General features: G+C 51.2%; 2 protein-coding genes across 9 annotated transcripts in view; one reads left to right on the top strand and one right to left on the bottom strand.

The window, feature by feature from the left end:
* Positions 1-851: 851 nt before the first annotated feature.
* DNAAF8 (dynein axonemal assembly factor 8) lies at positions 852-14,411 on the bottom strand. Of its 4 annotated transcripts, XM_053894010.1 has the most exons (12): positions 14,062-14,411; positions 13,707-13,811; positions 13,426-13,529; positions 11,373-11,546; positions 10,068-10,196; positions 7,510-8,019; positions 5,620-5,734; positions 4,170-4,308; positions 2,785-2,928; positions 2,315-2,413; positions 1,344-1,535; positions 852-1,067 (listed from the first exon to the last, which is right to left on the bottom strand). In XM_053894010.1, exons 3-12 carry the CDS (start codon positions 13,489-13,491, stop codon positions 890-892), a joined length of 1,746 nt encoding a protein of 581 aa, XP_053749985.1. In that variant the 5' UTR covers positions 13,492-13,529; positions 13,707-13,811; positions 14,062-14,411; the 3' UTR covers positions 852-889. The 4 variants fall into 4 exon arrangements, with proteins under 4 accessions (XP_053749985.1, XP_053749984.1, XP_019324039.2 ...); XM_053894009.1 differs by lacking the exon at positions 13,707-13,811 and having other exon boundaries at positions 14,062-14,410; XM_019468494.2 differs by lacking the exons at positions 13,426-13,529; positions 13,707-13,811 and having other exon boundaries at positions 14,062-14,409.
* A 72-nt stretch (positions 14,412-14,483) lies between these two features.
* ANKS3 (ankyrin repeat and sterile alpha motif domain containing 3) overlaps positions 14,484-15,229 on the top strand; it is a 33,564-nt gene continuing 32,818 nt past the window's right edge. For 4 of the 5 annotated variants that reach the window (XM_019468484.2, XM_019468481.2, XM_019468482.2 and 1 more), the window contains exons 1-2: positions 14,493-14,609; positions 14,740-14,856. In XM_019468484.2, the coding sequence (XP_019324029.2) occupies positions 14,763-14,856 (94 nt within the window). In that variant the 5' untranslated portion in view covers positions 14,493-14,609; positions 14,740-14,762. Of the gene's footprint in view, positions 14,610-14,739; positions 14,857-15,229 lie in introns of all 5 variants that reach the window. The other variant, XM_019468485.2, reaches the window with a different exon arrangement.

Here is a 15,229-nt window from a genome sequence, read left to right as displayed (position 1 = left end):
GGTGAGGGGTCTCCGTGGATGTGCGAAGAGCCAGGAGCGCAGGTGACGCAGCCTGGCCACCTTCCCTGCAAGTAGGCCCACCCGGGGCCTCCTGTGGCCTTGGTGGAAGCTGTCTTGCACCTGGCCCCTTGTCATTGGGCCACGTCAAGTGGGGTCTGTGGCCCCGATCGTGGCTATCTGTGGCTGAGGCCAGGCAGAGCCTGCCTTGCCTAGGGCAGGGCTTGATGACAAGAGACCCTTGGCCAGCCTCAACACATGCAGCAAGTGATGACCCCAGCTGAATACTGGAATACATTCTTAAATGCTAAGGACCCTGACAAGCTGCTGAGCCTGTGATGTGGAGAGACTCGAGCTGACTGCTCTTACCAGGGAGCAGGGGCAGAGACAGAATCCTGGAAACAAGTTGGTGAGAGAAGAGAGGTGCCACAGATCAGGGCTGCAGCCTATTGGGGGCTGCAGGGCTGAGAACTGGAAGAAATGACTGAATATGGAGGACAGTGGAGGATAATGTTCACAAAGTAATAGGGAAGGATGTCGCCCACGAGGTGGGGCCCCGCTCTCTGTTCCATGGGGACAGTTTGGGTGTTAAGACACTCAGTACTCTATCTCCACGTAAAGGTCAGCCCCACCCGAAGTCAGGAAGGACCCTAGAACAGATGTGTGCCTTTGTATCTTGGTTAAAGAAAAAAACAGTCCAGTCTTCACCTCTTTATCAAAAAGTCCATTTGGTGTGTGTGTGTGTGTGTGTGTGTGTGTGAGGGGGTGTGTGGTATGTTAATGCAAGCACATAAAATAGCAAGCATCCAGGGACTCAAGATCAGGCTAAATTCTCTTCAAAGACCCTTTCAACCTTGAAATTCTCTAAATATGTTTTATTGCAGTTTTAGTTTTAAAAAAGACCTCGTATGATGGAAAACAACAGATGCACCTTAAAGAGAAGACTGCAGGAGCAGTGAACAGGCTGGACAGCCCCCCGTCCGCACAGACTACTGTGTGCGGAGTCTCCCTCCAGACGCTTTTCAAAGGAGTTGTCATCACGCTCTGTGTGCAAATTTAGCATCTTTGCTCTGAGGGCATAGAATGATCACACCACATTTTAACAGAGGTCTGGGTGACAGCCCCCAGTCAGAGGGTCCCTGGGCTACATAAGCACATTCTCATGGAAACACGGGAGAGCCAGGGGACCACCAGGGCCCGGGTATGTCGATGGACAGTCGAATCATCCCGCCAAGCTCCTTCTCAGACCCAGTCCTGGAGGCAGCTACAGCTGGCCCAGAGGAGGCACCCGGGCCTCCTTGGCTGTCCCTGGCCCAAGAGGGTCCTCCAGCGCCCTGGGGCAGCACCTGGTCTGGGTGCTCTGCTTCTCAGCCCGGTGTGTCACATGTTGCTTCCTCCCAGTTCTGGAGCTGGCTGTATCTTCAAGGACTTGAGCCTTCTGGCCACCGGGACCCTCAGTGGCTGGCAGATTGGGCTGAGCTGTCCCCTTCCGAAATGCCCTGAGCTGCTGGAGAAGCTGACTCTTCCCAGTACAGTCCCTGTGACATATGACAAGCAACCTCAACACCAAGTGGAGCCAGACCCCCCCTATCCAGAGTACTTCCAGAAGCATGTTCACTGGTTCTCAAGACAGTTAAGATTTTGGCCTCTCAGCCCTTGCTGGGTCATAGGGCATGTTAGCATGTTAAAGGCCTGTGGGAGGAAACCTATGTGACGCTTCTCAACTCAGATTTTTCTTCTTTTTTCCCATACGCCTAATGATGTTCCATTTTAGGGGGAACACTGCCTTTGACTCTGACAGTCCCACAGGGTAGGATCCACAGGCTTTTCAATTCCAAAAACTATAGATACAGCATATAAGTCTAAGTGGCCCCATGACCACCATGTGGGGCCTCTGCATGTTGGAGAGTGGAAACTTCTCTGAATTTAACATTGCACTTCTTAATTCACACTGGCCTTTCCTTTCTAGCTAATAGCCATCACTTTACTCCATCCTGACAACTTCTTTTCACTTCCAATGCTATCAGCAGTAGGGACCAAATCAATTTGGAGAGCTATTTTTTAGAAGGAAAGTACTAATCCCTTCTCAGGAGCGAAGTGAGGTATCCTTGGTGATGTCAGGAGGACAGCAGCCCAGGCTGGGCCCCAAGTGGGCTCCCACGGGCCACCTCCCAGACCACCCCTAGGCCCACACGTGCTGGCCCTGTGGGTGCAAGACAAAGCTGAAAGCACAAACATCAAACGTGCCAGGCTGAGGGCTTGCTGTGGAAAGCAGAGATGGACCATGCCCAGGTGGTGGGAGCCCCTTGGTGGTTACCGTAGCCCCTGGGAGGAATGACGCTCCTGCTCTGCTGGTCCCTGTTGGTCTCCAAGAGCCGCTGCCTCTTCCTCCTCCTCGCTGTCAGAGGAGCTGGAGCTGGAGCTGGAGGTGATGAAACCTGGGTTCACAGAATGTATCCCACACCACCCGGGCCTCCCTACTGACCCAAGACCACTGAGGTTTCCTGCCAAGTGGTGGAGGGACAAACTCCAGGGTGATGTACCAAAGCCTAGACTGCTGGCTTTAAGCTCTGCCTGGGTTCTGCTCTCCCTGCAGGGAGACCCTGCTGATGGGACCAAGTGGGACTGCCGGCCGGGCTCAGCTCCTGGCTACGAGCACTTCACCAAGCAGTGCTCTGGTACTAGCCCACATGGGCGCTGTCCCACACCGTCCCACCTGTCGAAGCCCCTGCTCCTCCTGAGGCCAATGTGGCTAATGCAAAACAGGGCTGTCACCACTTCCAGTACCTTTCTGAAGACCCAAGGTCCGATGGCTCCGTGGGCCGCAAATCAATGAAAACAGTAGGAGGCTCTGCTGGGCCCCTTAGCTGCAGGCCGCTGGCCAGCCTTAGGCCCAGCTCAGCCTGGAAGCCCGGCTCCATCGGAGCAGTTCTGAGGTAAGAGAGCAGGGTTTTCTGAGTCACTTCTGGGTGATTATGGTATGACCTGTGCTGGGCTCAGGGCTGCCCCCAACTGGATGCCCACCATGTGCAGGGCACTGAGCTAGGCCCTGTAAGTGCCCTTGTTCTTTTGCTCTTCAGAACAACCCTCAAGATTTGGCCAACAATGCCCAACAGAACCATCCATGGTGACTGACATGTTCAGGGTCTGTGCTTTCCCAGTGGCCAGTAGCCATTGGCCAAAGGTAGCTACTTAAATTTACATGTTAGCTAATTGAAATCAAATAAAAAATTAAAATTAAATCATTTCCTTGGGGCACCTGGGTAGCTCAGTCATGATCTTCGGCTCAGGTCATGATCTTGCAGTTTATGAGCTGGAGCCCCGCATCAGTCTCTGTGCTGACAGCTCAGAGCCTGGAGCCTGCTGCAGATTCTGTGTCTCCCTCTCTCTCTGCCCCTCCCCAACTCCTGCTCTGTCTCTCTCTCTCTCAAAATTAAATAAACATTAAAAAATATATATAAAAAAATCATTTCCTCATTTGTACCAGACATGTTTCAAAGGTTCAGTAGCCACATGTGGCCAGTGGCTATCAATTGGACAGTGCAGGTCTAGATATTTCTACTGGACACTGGGTTGCTAGGAACGGAAGCCCACCCCAAGTAGCTCAGGTGAAAAGGGGGATTCAGTGGCTCTCAGATTCCTAAAAAGAGTGGAACAACCAAAGTGTGGGAAGCTAGGCTTTAAGGGATCCTGGTGCCCTGTCCCCACCTCTTCCCTTCCGGCTTCAGTCTTTCTCACTACAGCTGGCCTTTCTCAGCCCTCCCATCCGCATCCGGACACACTGAGACTGGGAATTCTCAGGGAAAGGCTCTGATTGGCCTGGCTTGGGTCACTGGCCAGTGCTAGCCTAACAGTCTGACAAGGCAGGTCCTTGTCTGGGGAAGTCATGTGGGTGAAGGAGGGAGGGTTCCTATAGAGTGTGCAAAGAGTAGGTGCTCTGAGGCTCGAGTCCCAGCCCTGCCATCTATGGCCTAGACAGGCCAACCTCTGAGCCTCAGTTTCCCCATCTATAACACGGGGATAAGATAATAGCAGCACCTACCTGATCAGATTGTTGAGATGAAATGAGAAATATACATCAAGTGCCCCCGCCCCCAGGTAGGCTAATAAATGCTGCAAGTCCGTGGGCCACTTCCACAGAGGACAGGGCTGTAGCTGGCAAGAAGTCCCACCTGCTGCTGGTCTCCCGCTGCTTGGTGTCCTGGGGCGTGTCAGCAGGTGCCTTCCAGGCAGAAGAGGCTCTGGATTGTGTGGCACCCAGGAGGGCGAGCCGTTCCATGAGCCTGTCCTGGGTGTTGAGCAGGGTGTGGTCTGAGGGCAGAGCGGGGAGGCTGCTTAGTGGGGACACTGCCCCTGTTTGATTTACAGTAGCCTGAGCTACTGATTCCCCTTGGAATCCTTTGTGTAGACACACCTCACCTTGTGCACGTCCTCTGCCACTCAGCCCTGTACAAAGACCCCCACCTCCAGCTCAGCAGGGCCAGGGGAGTGGTATGTACACAATCCCCATAAAGAGGGAGTGACTTACTGCTAACAGTTTACCTCACTCCTCAGTCCCACATGTCAGAGGGAACCATAATTAACAATTAACACTTAAAAAAGGCAACAGGATTATCCTCTGTAGATTTTTTTTCACTGTATAGATTGTCTTTCCATGTTAACATAGATAGATTCCCTTCATTGGGTTTTAGTGCATTTTGTGCTGTAACTGCTTTAGCTTGACTCCTATAGAATATTGAATATGGGTCATTTCCAAATTTTCACAATTATAAACAGTATTGCAACAAACATCCTTGAATACACACCGTCACCCACTGGGGTATTTAGGATAGACTTTAGCAGTGATGAATAAGTGGATTGAAGGCTTAAGTGCCTTTAAAATAGAGAATGGATTCTGCCACATTGCCCTCCAAAACAGGTGCGTGGATTAACAGCCACTGCCTTACAGGAGAGAGGGTTTCTCCACACCCTGCTGTAAGGCGTTAAATTACAAACAAACAAGCAAACAAAAAAACCTTGTTGAAACAGTACCAGGGGCTCAGTCACAGAGGGAGTTTGCTCCGGAATTGGAAGCCGGAACCCACAAACCTTGCTCCTTTGCTTCACTCACCTTTGTGGCCCGGGATGGATGGAGAGGGAAGAGGAGCTTTCCTTTTATTTACAGAACTGCCCAGAGCGAGCCCACAGGTGCAATGGCAGTAATCACATCCCTGGCTTTCTCGGTAAATGGGGAGATGAATGGAAGCAGAGTTTGCTTAGGAGCTGGGTGAAGAAGCACAAAATGCAGGTTGGTTTGCTCTCAGAGAGAGAGAGGAAGGCCCGAGGGGGTGGGCAGGAGGAAAAGGTGAGGGTCAAGGGTAGGGACCGTGTCTGAAGGCCCCCCTGGTATCTCCAGAGCCTCTTCCACTCCAGACACCAGCAGGGGGTCATATGTATAATGAATGAGTGAGTGAATGAGTGAATGGGTGAAATTTCCACGGACTGGCACCTGACCTGTGTGGGACCATGAGGGCTGAGCAACAGAGAGGACATGGTGGGCTCCCAGGCTGACCCTATTTTTGAGAGCCCCTGGAAAGAGCTGCTTATGGGGATGCACTTGGGCCCTGGCGTTCAAGATCAGACCTCGGCCCAGGCGGTCAGCTGCCCACCACGTAGCTCCAGGCGCGCGATCTCCCCTGTCATCTTCTCGCCCTGCCAGACTTTGAAGGATGTGATCCAAATCCCACTCTTCAAGTTGCTGAAATAATTAAAGGAGTGATTAAAATGCAGCCACAGGGTCCTGGCAGCAGGAGTGCCTGCTTCCACAGCTGCCGTGACCAACAGAGGCCATCGTGGGTTGTTATGGGTTAGAAATGAGGGTTTGGGTGCCTGCCCACACTGGCACAGGCTCCCTCTCTCACTCACACCTCCATTAAGGTGGGTGGGGCCAGCGTCTCCTGCCTTCTCTTTCCTATGCCTTTTTTAGGCAACACTTTTGTTTTTGGCACAGAGACACTGTTTGACCTGGAAACCCCAGTGTTGTCTTAAAACTCTTTAGGTTCATACAGGTTTAGAGAGTTGGGAGGTTAAAACGTTTTGCTCTCTTAAGGAACAGATTGTTCTGGGCAGGTGCTCCCACGCAAGGACTTGGAAAAGAGCGCTGGGGGCCTCCGGGTGTGGCGAGAGGAGGGAGGAAGGTAATTGGGAATTGATGTTCCTTGTAGCTCCTTGTGGCCCTAGGGTGAGTGAAAACAGAAGTGTTTGGGGGCCAGCAGAATGGAAAGAATGGCTTGTTTAAACCACAACTGATGAGAATGAAATTGGTAAAAATGACCTCCATGTACAACCTGATACCGTTTTTCTATGTTGTTAAAATTATCAAAATTTGAAAATAAGGCAAAAAAAGGAATTGTGTGATGTTTAAATGTCATGCAGGAGCTTTTGTGACAAGCCCACCTTTCTGGGGACAGTAATTTGGCTTGCACAGTTGACCAGGGCCCACCTATTTTACAACTTTGCAAACTGAGAACAGGTACAGTGGGTTTTTTTCTGTCTGGTAGAGGTGATAACCCCAAAAGTAACAACAACTTGTTGTTACTTTTGTTAGGATGTTGACCAATTTTGTACTTAGTATAGCAATTTTATCTCAGCACTCCTTTCTTTTTCCCCAGTTTTACAAAATCCCAGTTTCTCATAATCTCTTTGACCTGGCTTTGTCTTCCTGCCGGTTCCCTCATTAATGAGCTAAATACAACGTTAACAGGTGCTCACACTATTTGTGTGAAAGTGACAGCCTTAAGATTTTGGGAATTGTGCTTCAACAAAGTTTGTTCTATATCTTATATGTGGTTGTCTGTCTTTATAAACATGCTTTAGATTAGTATTCCTACAGCCCTTCCTTCCTCCCTTCCTCCCTGCCTTCCTTCTTTCCTTCTTTCCTTCCTTTTAAAGAAGGATGGAGTCTCCTTGTTCTTCCTTATTCTCGTTAACTCTACCTAAGGATGGTCTGTCTGTCAGGACCACACACCCACTGAGACAGGCATGACTGACGGCTGGGGGACCTAGGACTATGTGCCTAGGGACTTAAGGTCATTGCTGTAGACTGAATGTCTGTGTCCCTCAAAAATCCACACGTTGGGGGGGGGGAAGAAAAAAAAAAATCCACACGTTGAAATCCTAATGCCCAATGTGATGGTGTTTGGAGGTGGGGCCACCGGGAGGTGATTATGTCATGAAGGTGGAGCTCTTATAAAAAGGCCCCAGAGAGCTCCCTCGCCTCTTCCACCGTAAGAGGACACAGCCAGATGTCAGGAAGAGGCTCTCACCAGACACTGAATGTGCTGGCGCCATGATCTTGGACTCCCCAGCCTCCAGAACTGTGAGAAATGAATTTCTCTTTAAGCTCTCCGTCTGTGGCATCCGTTATGGCAGCCCAGGTGTAGTGGGCAAGCCCTCAGGTTGTCCTGTGGAGGACCAGCTCACGGCCAACGTGCAGGGGACGCCCTGAGGAAGCACAGGCTGGAAGATGCCTACCTTGAGGGAGAGCACCAGCCGTCCTTCCCGGGGCCCCTCTGGTGGCGTCTCTGGTCTTGGAACTGCCACTGCCGCTGCACAGGGTGCCTCTTCCACTTGACTTTGGTCACTGCAGGCTGGGTCCTGGGCATCCCAGGTGACTTTATGGAGTATGTCCTTCTCAATCATCTTCCTTCTCTCCTTTCGGAGGGCTCTGCGGTCTGCATAGTCTGCGGCCCAACCGGTTTGTGAGGCAGCGCTCAGGGGCTCTGCTTTCAGGTCACCTTCCCAGGGGGACAGGGTGGCTTCCCCCTGCAGCCCCTGGTGAGGACCCTGGGTGCTGAGGGACACAGCCCCATGGTTGTCTTCCTGCCACTTGGGGGTGTCCTTGGGCACCCTGAGAAGAGAACTGGTTTCCCCACAGCTGTCTATAGGCCCGCCAGGGTCTCCACCTTGCAGAGAGGCAGAAGCCTCTGTCCTTGGGCCCTCTCTCCAGGGTTCTGTGCTGGGTTCCACAGGCAGTGCACCTGGCTGTGGACAAAATGGGTGTCCTCAGCGTTCTCAAAAACATACTTGAGGGAATTTTTGTGTGTATGCAGTAAAACAGGTATGTAACATAAGATTTGCCATTTTAACCATTTTATCATTCTGTGACATTAAGCACATTCATAATGTGCAATCGTCACCACTATTTCCAAAGCTTTTTTATCACCCCAAAGAGACTGCACCTTCCCTCCCCCCAGGCCCCTAGTAACCTCCAGTCCACTTTCTGTCTCTATGGATTTGCCTGTTCTAGATATTTCATATAGGTAGAATCACACAATACTTGTCCTTTTGTGTCCTTTGGCTTAGCTTAGTGTTTCCAAGGTGCATGGAGGTTGTGGGTCAGTACTTGATTCTTTTTTATGGAGTGCATAATATTCCATTGTATGGACTATGTTTTGTTGACCCATTTCATTTGTTAGTGGCCATTGAGTTGTTGTTACCTTTTGGCCATTGCAAATAGGCCACACAGCTATTAAGGGGTAGACAAGATGAAACCCAGGCCCTCTGACTCCAGAGCAAGCCCACAGCCTCTGCCCCCATGAGTGAGGACAGACTTTCCTGTCCCAGGTTGGGGAAAAAAAAATTCTCCAGGACAGTTGCTGAGGTAATTGTAGAAATGAAGAAAACGCAAGATAAACTCACGTGGACATCCCTGCACCTAACTAACTAGAGGTCTTGGCAGGCCTGGGAATTTCAGACCTTCTTCTAGGTGTAGCTGAGTGGGGGAGTCATGATGATGAACGTTCTGTAAGATGACCCTGTATCAGTGCTTGCACTGAGATTTCCAGAGCTCTCAGCACACAACCCCTGCCTCTAAACTGGCACTGAGACTTGACCAAACTCTAGAATGGCTTCTAGCAGCACACGGCTAGCATGATCCCGTCCATGAAAACATCTGCCTGAGAAAGCTCAGTGCTGTGGGGAGAATTCAGTGTTTGTTCCAGCCAACACCTGATGAGAGGCCCCTGACCTCCCTTTCTTAAGAGCATTTCCTAAAAAGGGCTTCAGACTCGGAGCTACGTGTCTCTTACAACCCAGAAGCATCTGTCCTGGGCCTGAGAGCCTTTCCTTTGGAATGTTCTCGTCAGGAAGGACATGGCCTCTGTCTCCCTTCTTCCAGGGAGGATAGACTCCCGACTTCCATACCTGCGAGCGGACACGCCTGGCCTAGTCACACCCACGCTGGCCTGCTCTTTGTGATCGTTCACTTCTCTGACTCTAGTGAGCCCTGTTCTCCCCCTCCCTCAGTCTCCCTTGGAAACCCCGGTCACCTCTGCACAAGTCGGAGGGAACTCAGCTCTTTCCCTGCTGTCAGCAGTTACCGAATGAAATCTGCCTCCCCTGCTTTGACGAATGTCTGGCTGTGCTGGTCTGTGACAGCATACCCACTTCCCCTAGTTAATGAGTGACAACTAGTCATAATAATTACAGCAGAGGTAGGCCTGTCTCCCGGACCCTTTAAGAAGAGCCGAAAGGCCTGATCAGTTGGGGACCTGCCCGGTGATGAAAGTCTATTGATGGGTTCTATTTATAAAGCCAGCAATTAATTTTAAGCATCAAGCCATTTTTTTTTTTTTTTAGCAGCAGGCAAAAGTTTATTAGAATATAGGATTAGAAAGGAAGAATAGTAGGAAAGCTCTCTTTACAGAGAGGGGACATTCGAAAGTGAATGCCCCAAGCCATTAATTTTAGATAGAGTTTTTGGTCTTACCTGGGGCTCTGGGAAATGAGAAAAGAAGATGGAAAATTTGCTCTGACAGTTGGCGATGACTGTGATACGTGGTTACAGAGTGTGCTTTGGCATTTCTAATTGTTTCTTGTGTTCACCTCACCTCTCCAGTGAGGGGCACCTTCTTACCTCTGAACCCCACTGTCACCCTTATTAAATCAACAAATGTTTAGGGAGTGCCGCAGTTTTGACCTCTTTGACCCACACCATAGGGTCAGGTGACAGCACGGACACCCACACCCACACCCCATTCTGCCCGCAGGGTCCCAGCTTTGTGGATCCTGGGGGCCTGACTTCTACAGACCTCAGAAGACCCATCAACCGTAGCAAGCCAGGCCCCGGCAGCGTCTTCGGCCAGCTCCTCCGACAGGTCTGGGATCAGGGCAGTGTGATCTCGCTGGAAGATGAACAGCTCCTCTGCCTCGAAGTCTGACTGTGACAAATGAGAGGACTTTTGAATTATAGGGCAGCAGGCAGAGCCAGGAGGGCCTCAGCCTCCGTCTGCCCTTGCCCTGCTGCTCAAGAGTGATCTGGGGAGATCAGCTTTCTCCCAGAGGTCTTTGGCCTGGCTGGTTCCTGCCACTGATTTAGAAAAGGGCTCGGCTGCACAGCCTCATGAAGTGAGATCCCGGGCTCCGGTTGTGCACATACCTGCCACCCCCTAAGACCTTGAACATAACAGGTGCTCAGATAACACCTGGCACTGAACGAACAGGGCAGCAAGGTGGTAGCTGAAAGAACAGCCCAGCTCTCCCCCTGGCCTGTAACCTTTAGCCATCACATAAATGACACAGTGTCTTAGCGCCTCTAAGGGGAGATGGGGCACTTAGAGTCACCAGCTCACCTTGCAAGGATATCTGAAGATGAGAACAAATGAGGCTGAAGACATGAAAAGGTACTGGGGTCATGTTATCTACTCTCCGTTAGCTTTGTCGCATGCTGGAAGATACCTGAGGCCCAGGACTCTCTGTTTGTCTTTGTAGGCATCCCAGGAAGGACCCAAACCTGTCAGGTTACTTCTAAATGCCTAGCTGCAAACTGTGAGCTTGGCACCCACTACTAGGGAGCTGCTGCCCAGGGCCTTGTCTACCTTTCTTCATCGATAGGGTCACTGCCATTCTTGTGTGTGTGCACATGCCCACTTTTCACTAGGCGGAGAAGCTGGCACAGCTGATTTAAGACTGAATTCAGAGTCACTCTTGTCACCCAATGTTCTCGGTTCAGTGTTCGATATCAGTCAGTAGAAACTAGAAACACAATTACGATCATGGGTAGGCAGGGTCTGCCAGGTGTGTAATGTCACAAAGGGCTTCTTATTCTTGAAGAGGCAAAGTAGGCTCCATAAATGTTTGTTGAATGAATGCATGCCACCATTTCAATGCATCACGATAAGCTCTTGGAGGAATTCTCCGGTCATAATTTCAGGTCACTGAAATGGCCCGTAAGGATGCCAAGTATGAATAAATGTATTCGGAGGACAAAAAGCAAAATTAGGACAAATGCAGGAGCTGATAAGCTCCAAAGCTGTTCTTGGGTCAACATTGTGCTTGCCGTGGGAAGAAAGGGCAATCGGGGCCCAGGAAAACGTAGGAAGAAGGCGCTTGCTTACCAAGGAGGAATCGGAGTCCAGAGATGGGAGCTGCTCCCTGACAGCCTCAAGGATGGCATCCCAGGGCCCTGTCTGGGAGGCCCAGGGAGGTGGGGACTCCTCATCTTTGTCCTGGGACGCCATGAGGACCCAGGCTCCAGGGATGCTGCTCAGCGTGCCATCATCCAAGCACCCCTGCAGAGGACACAGGGTGAGGTGAGAGGGTTCCAGGGGCCAAGGGCCAGAGCTCAGGGTGGGGCAGTGGGAGAGGGCTGCCTTTTCAAAGCGTCTACCACCCTGTGGGGGGTGAAAACAGACTGCCAGACCTCCCATTGGTTTCCCTTCTGGTTCTCCAGGTTCCTGTTCCTGTTAGTCAATGTGCCCACACACGTGTGTGTGTGTGTGTGTGTGTGTGTGTGTGTGTGTGTGTGTGTGTTTGAACAACACAGGTTGGAACTGCATGAGCCCACTTATATGCAGATTTTTTTTCAATAAATGCAGTCAGTACAATAATGTATTTTCTCTTATGATTTTCTTAACATTTTCTTTTCTCTAGCTTATTTTATGTGGGAATACTGTATATAATACATGTAACATACAACACGTGTTAATCGTCTAATGATGTTATTGGTAAGGCTTCTGGTCAACAGTAGGCTATTGTAGCTAAGTTTTTAGGGAATCAAAAGTTATATGTGGAGGTGTGCCTGGTTTGCTCAGTCAGTAGAGCATGTGACTCTTGATCTTGGGGTTTTAAGTTTGAGCTCCAAATTGGGTGCAGAGATGACTTAAAAATAAAATCTTAAAAAAAATTTTTTTTAATGTTTATTTTTGAGACAGAGAGAGCATGAACAGGGGAGGGTTAGAGAGAGAGGGAGACACAGAATCCGAAGGAGGCTCCAGGCTCTGAGCTGTCAGCACAGAGCCCGACACGGGGCTCGAACTCATGGACCGCACGATCATGACCTGAGCCAAAGTTGGTCACTTAACCGACTGAGCCACCCAGGCGCCCCTAAAAATAAAATCTTAAGGGGGCACCTGGGTGGCTCAGTCAGTTAAACGTCCAATGTCCAACTCTCTCTCTCTCTCTCTCAAAAAAATAAGCATTTGAAAAAGATTTTATTTTAATATTTATTTATTTATTTGGAGAAGGGGGAGGGTGTGCATGAATGGGGAGGGGCAGAGAGAGATTGAGAGAGTGAGAGGGAGGGAGGGAGACAGGGGATCTGAAGCGGGCTCTGTGCTGAAAGTGAAGAGCCCAATGCAAGGCTCAAACCCGCGAACCATGAGATGATGACCTGAGCTGAAGTTGGATGCTTAACTGACTGAGCCACCCAGGTGCCCCTAAAAGAAAGAAAATCTTAAACATTATATGTGGATTTTTGACTGCGCGGGGTATTGGTCCTCCTAAGTCCTGTGTTCAAGAGTCAACTGTATGTGTGTATGTATATCTATATATATCTAGATGTATATATCTATACCTATAATATATAATGTAACCATATACATACATATATAATGTAACCATATACATACATACATGTATATGTATATGATAAATAGAATGATATATGTGTATGATATACAGATTATGTAAGGTATTTATATCCCAAGTAACATAAATACCATTACTATCTACATTTTATAGACTCAGAGAAGTTACATTGTTAGTAAATGGCAAAGACAAAATTTGTAGCAAAGTTAGAAAGGATTTCAAGCCTCACTACACTTTACTGCCCCCTTTACAAAGGAGTCCCCAGGAAAGTTTTTTTGGAGTCACCACTTAACCCCTGACACCCAGGCACTTAACCAGCCCCTTCCATCTTTTGTACTCCTAACAGGAGAAGGCCTGGGCCCTCAGGGGTCAAGGTAGCTTTAGGAATGTGGGATGATGGTACTTCGGAGCCAGTGTCTGGACATCCCCTGCAGCCCCCCGATACAGCCCGCTGTGCCTATACTATGAGAAGAGAGCACTTCCGCCCTAGCCCTGCCTGGCTATTACTCTGTGTCAGGGCCCCCATGAAGGCAGCAGTAGCAGATGTGAGTGGTGGGGTACTTGCTTTTGTGCTCACAGAACCTGGAGCAGGAGCTTGGTGCACCCTGAACTGTGAACAGCAGGGTGGGGACGCAGCTCATAACACATCAGCGGATGTTTTTTGGAACCGGGCTCTGTAGGGCAGACTGTGGCGTAACAGATTCGCCAGATATTCTAGGTTCTTCAGACAGGCAAGGCAACAGGGTAGGGAAAGGCATTACAGGTTGCAGCAAGAACATGTACAGTGGCTCAGGAGAGTGAAAATTGCCCAACATGTTGGGGTAAGAAAGTATCTGCTGCGAGAATATGCGGTGATGACAGACCAGATCGCGGAGGGTCCTGAACACCACGGCGAGTTCACTTTAACCTGCTGACTGGGGTTAACGCCTAAAGCTAAGCGGCGGAGCTGCTCGAGTCTCCTCCGAACCCTGGAGCAAATTCCACGTCCGTTTCTTCGCGGCAGCCCGTTAGCCCCGCCCCTATCTCCGCCCCCGCCCTTCTGGCCTAGGAGCCCCGTTGTCCTGACAACTGGACGCCAACAGCCTCCCGGACCAGTCTTTTAAATTCTAAAGCTGGGAAACAGGAAAACACGTCGCTCGTCTTCCCACCCGTCCCCACCCACCCGTTTCCCGCCCCGTCCCATCAAAATCCCGACATGTACCTTCGGAGGCCACTCACCTCAGGCCTCTACCTCCCCTCTCTGCGCAGTTTTGACAGGACTATAAACAGTTCCCAGTGCGTTCCCCCGGACCCGTTCGCTCCCCCGGGCCGCGGCGCAACTACTGAGGCTGTCACCGCCTTTGGAATCCCCCCTCGGCAGTTTTACATTACTGGACTGCCAACCGCACTTTTTCCCCCCGCTCCTCTTTCGGGACTTGGCGCGTCCTGCCTCTCTTGAAATAGGATTGGTTTCCCTGGCTAGCGGAGGGGAGGGGCAAGGCGAACTCCTCCTGTTGATTGGCTGCCGCGGGGGTCACACAGCGAGCCGGGCGAGCTGACCGGAAGGCTCGGGTGCGGGACGGACAAATTCCACAGCGCCGGGAGCGCCCCGCGGCCCGGCGAGAGTCCCGGCGTGCTCCGCGCCTCCCGCAACCACTTCCGGGGCGGGAGCGGGGCCGCGGTGTCCGGGCGCTGCGGCGGCAGCCCGCGCGGAGGGAGCCCGGGCGTGCGTGGCGGAGAGCGCGCCCGACTGAGAGAGTGCGGCGGCGCACCGGGACTCAGCGCAGGTACGCTCGGTGGCGGCCCGACACCGCCTGGGGCCGACACTTGCCGTCTGCCTGTCTGCCGCCAGGCCGGGCCCGCCGCTTGGTAGCCGCGTGAGTTTCTGGCGACGCTTCCGCTATTGCATCCTTGTAGAGGCGACGGCAGAGCCACGTGCCATGTGGGATTACCAGGAGGAGGTGTCAGGGGATGTCTGTGCGGTCTGGCCTGGCGGTGTTCTCGAAGGACCCACCCCGGGGCCTGACAACCAGGGTGGGTACCCCAGTCTGCGCGAAAGGCTCACGCGTCAGGACGAGACAGGCTGCCCTTGGGCTTTTGCAGACTTCCTCCCTGTGGGCGTGGCGGCCGACCCTCAGCGTCATTATTTTTTAGTTAAGGTTTTTGGGTTATTGGAAAGGTAATGGATACTAAGCAAGTGTACAAATGTATGGATGAACGTAATCGTTTTATTCATAACAAATACCCCATCATTGTAGAGTGTGTGGCATGTGGCATGGTGATAAAAGAAGTACCAGTCGCTTTATGGCCCCGTGGCATCCGAGTTCTCCCTCCATAGGCTCCTAGAGCCGGGCCTGGTTGTGATTGCCGCCTTGGAGGGTGAGGGACACCTGAGCCTCTAATAATA

The sequence above is a fragment of the Panthera pardus genome, unplaced genomic scaffold (assembly GCF_024362965.1).
Source record: "Panthera pardus isolate Hobbes unplaced genomic scaffold, ASM2436296v1 HiC_scaffold_4, whole genome shotgun sequence".
Lineage (NCBI taxonomy): Eukaryota > Metazoa > Chordata > Mammalia > Carnivora > Felidae > Panthera > Panthera pardus.
The sequence above is the reverse complement of the archived record's forward strand: the minus strand, read 5'-3'. Positions and strand labels throughout refer to the sequence as shown.

Bases quoted from the DNA above. Each gene is read 5' to 3' on its own strand.
- DNAAF8 (XM_053894010.1), bottom strand. From the start codon at position 13,491: ATGTGTTATGAGCTGCGTCCCCACCCTGCTGTTCACAGTTCAGGGTGC. The intron at 10,197-11,372 runs GTAAGCAAGCGC...CATTTGTCACAG, and splicing joins TGGACTCCGATTCCTCCTTG to TCAGACTTCGAGGCAGAGGA. The intron at 2,929-4,169 runs GTGGGACTTCTT...CTCTTACCTCAG, and splicing joins CAGCGGGAGACCAGCAGCAG to AACTGCTCCGATGGAGCCGG.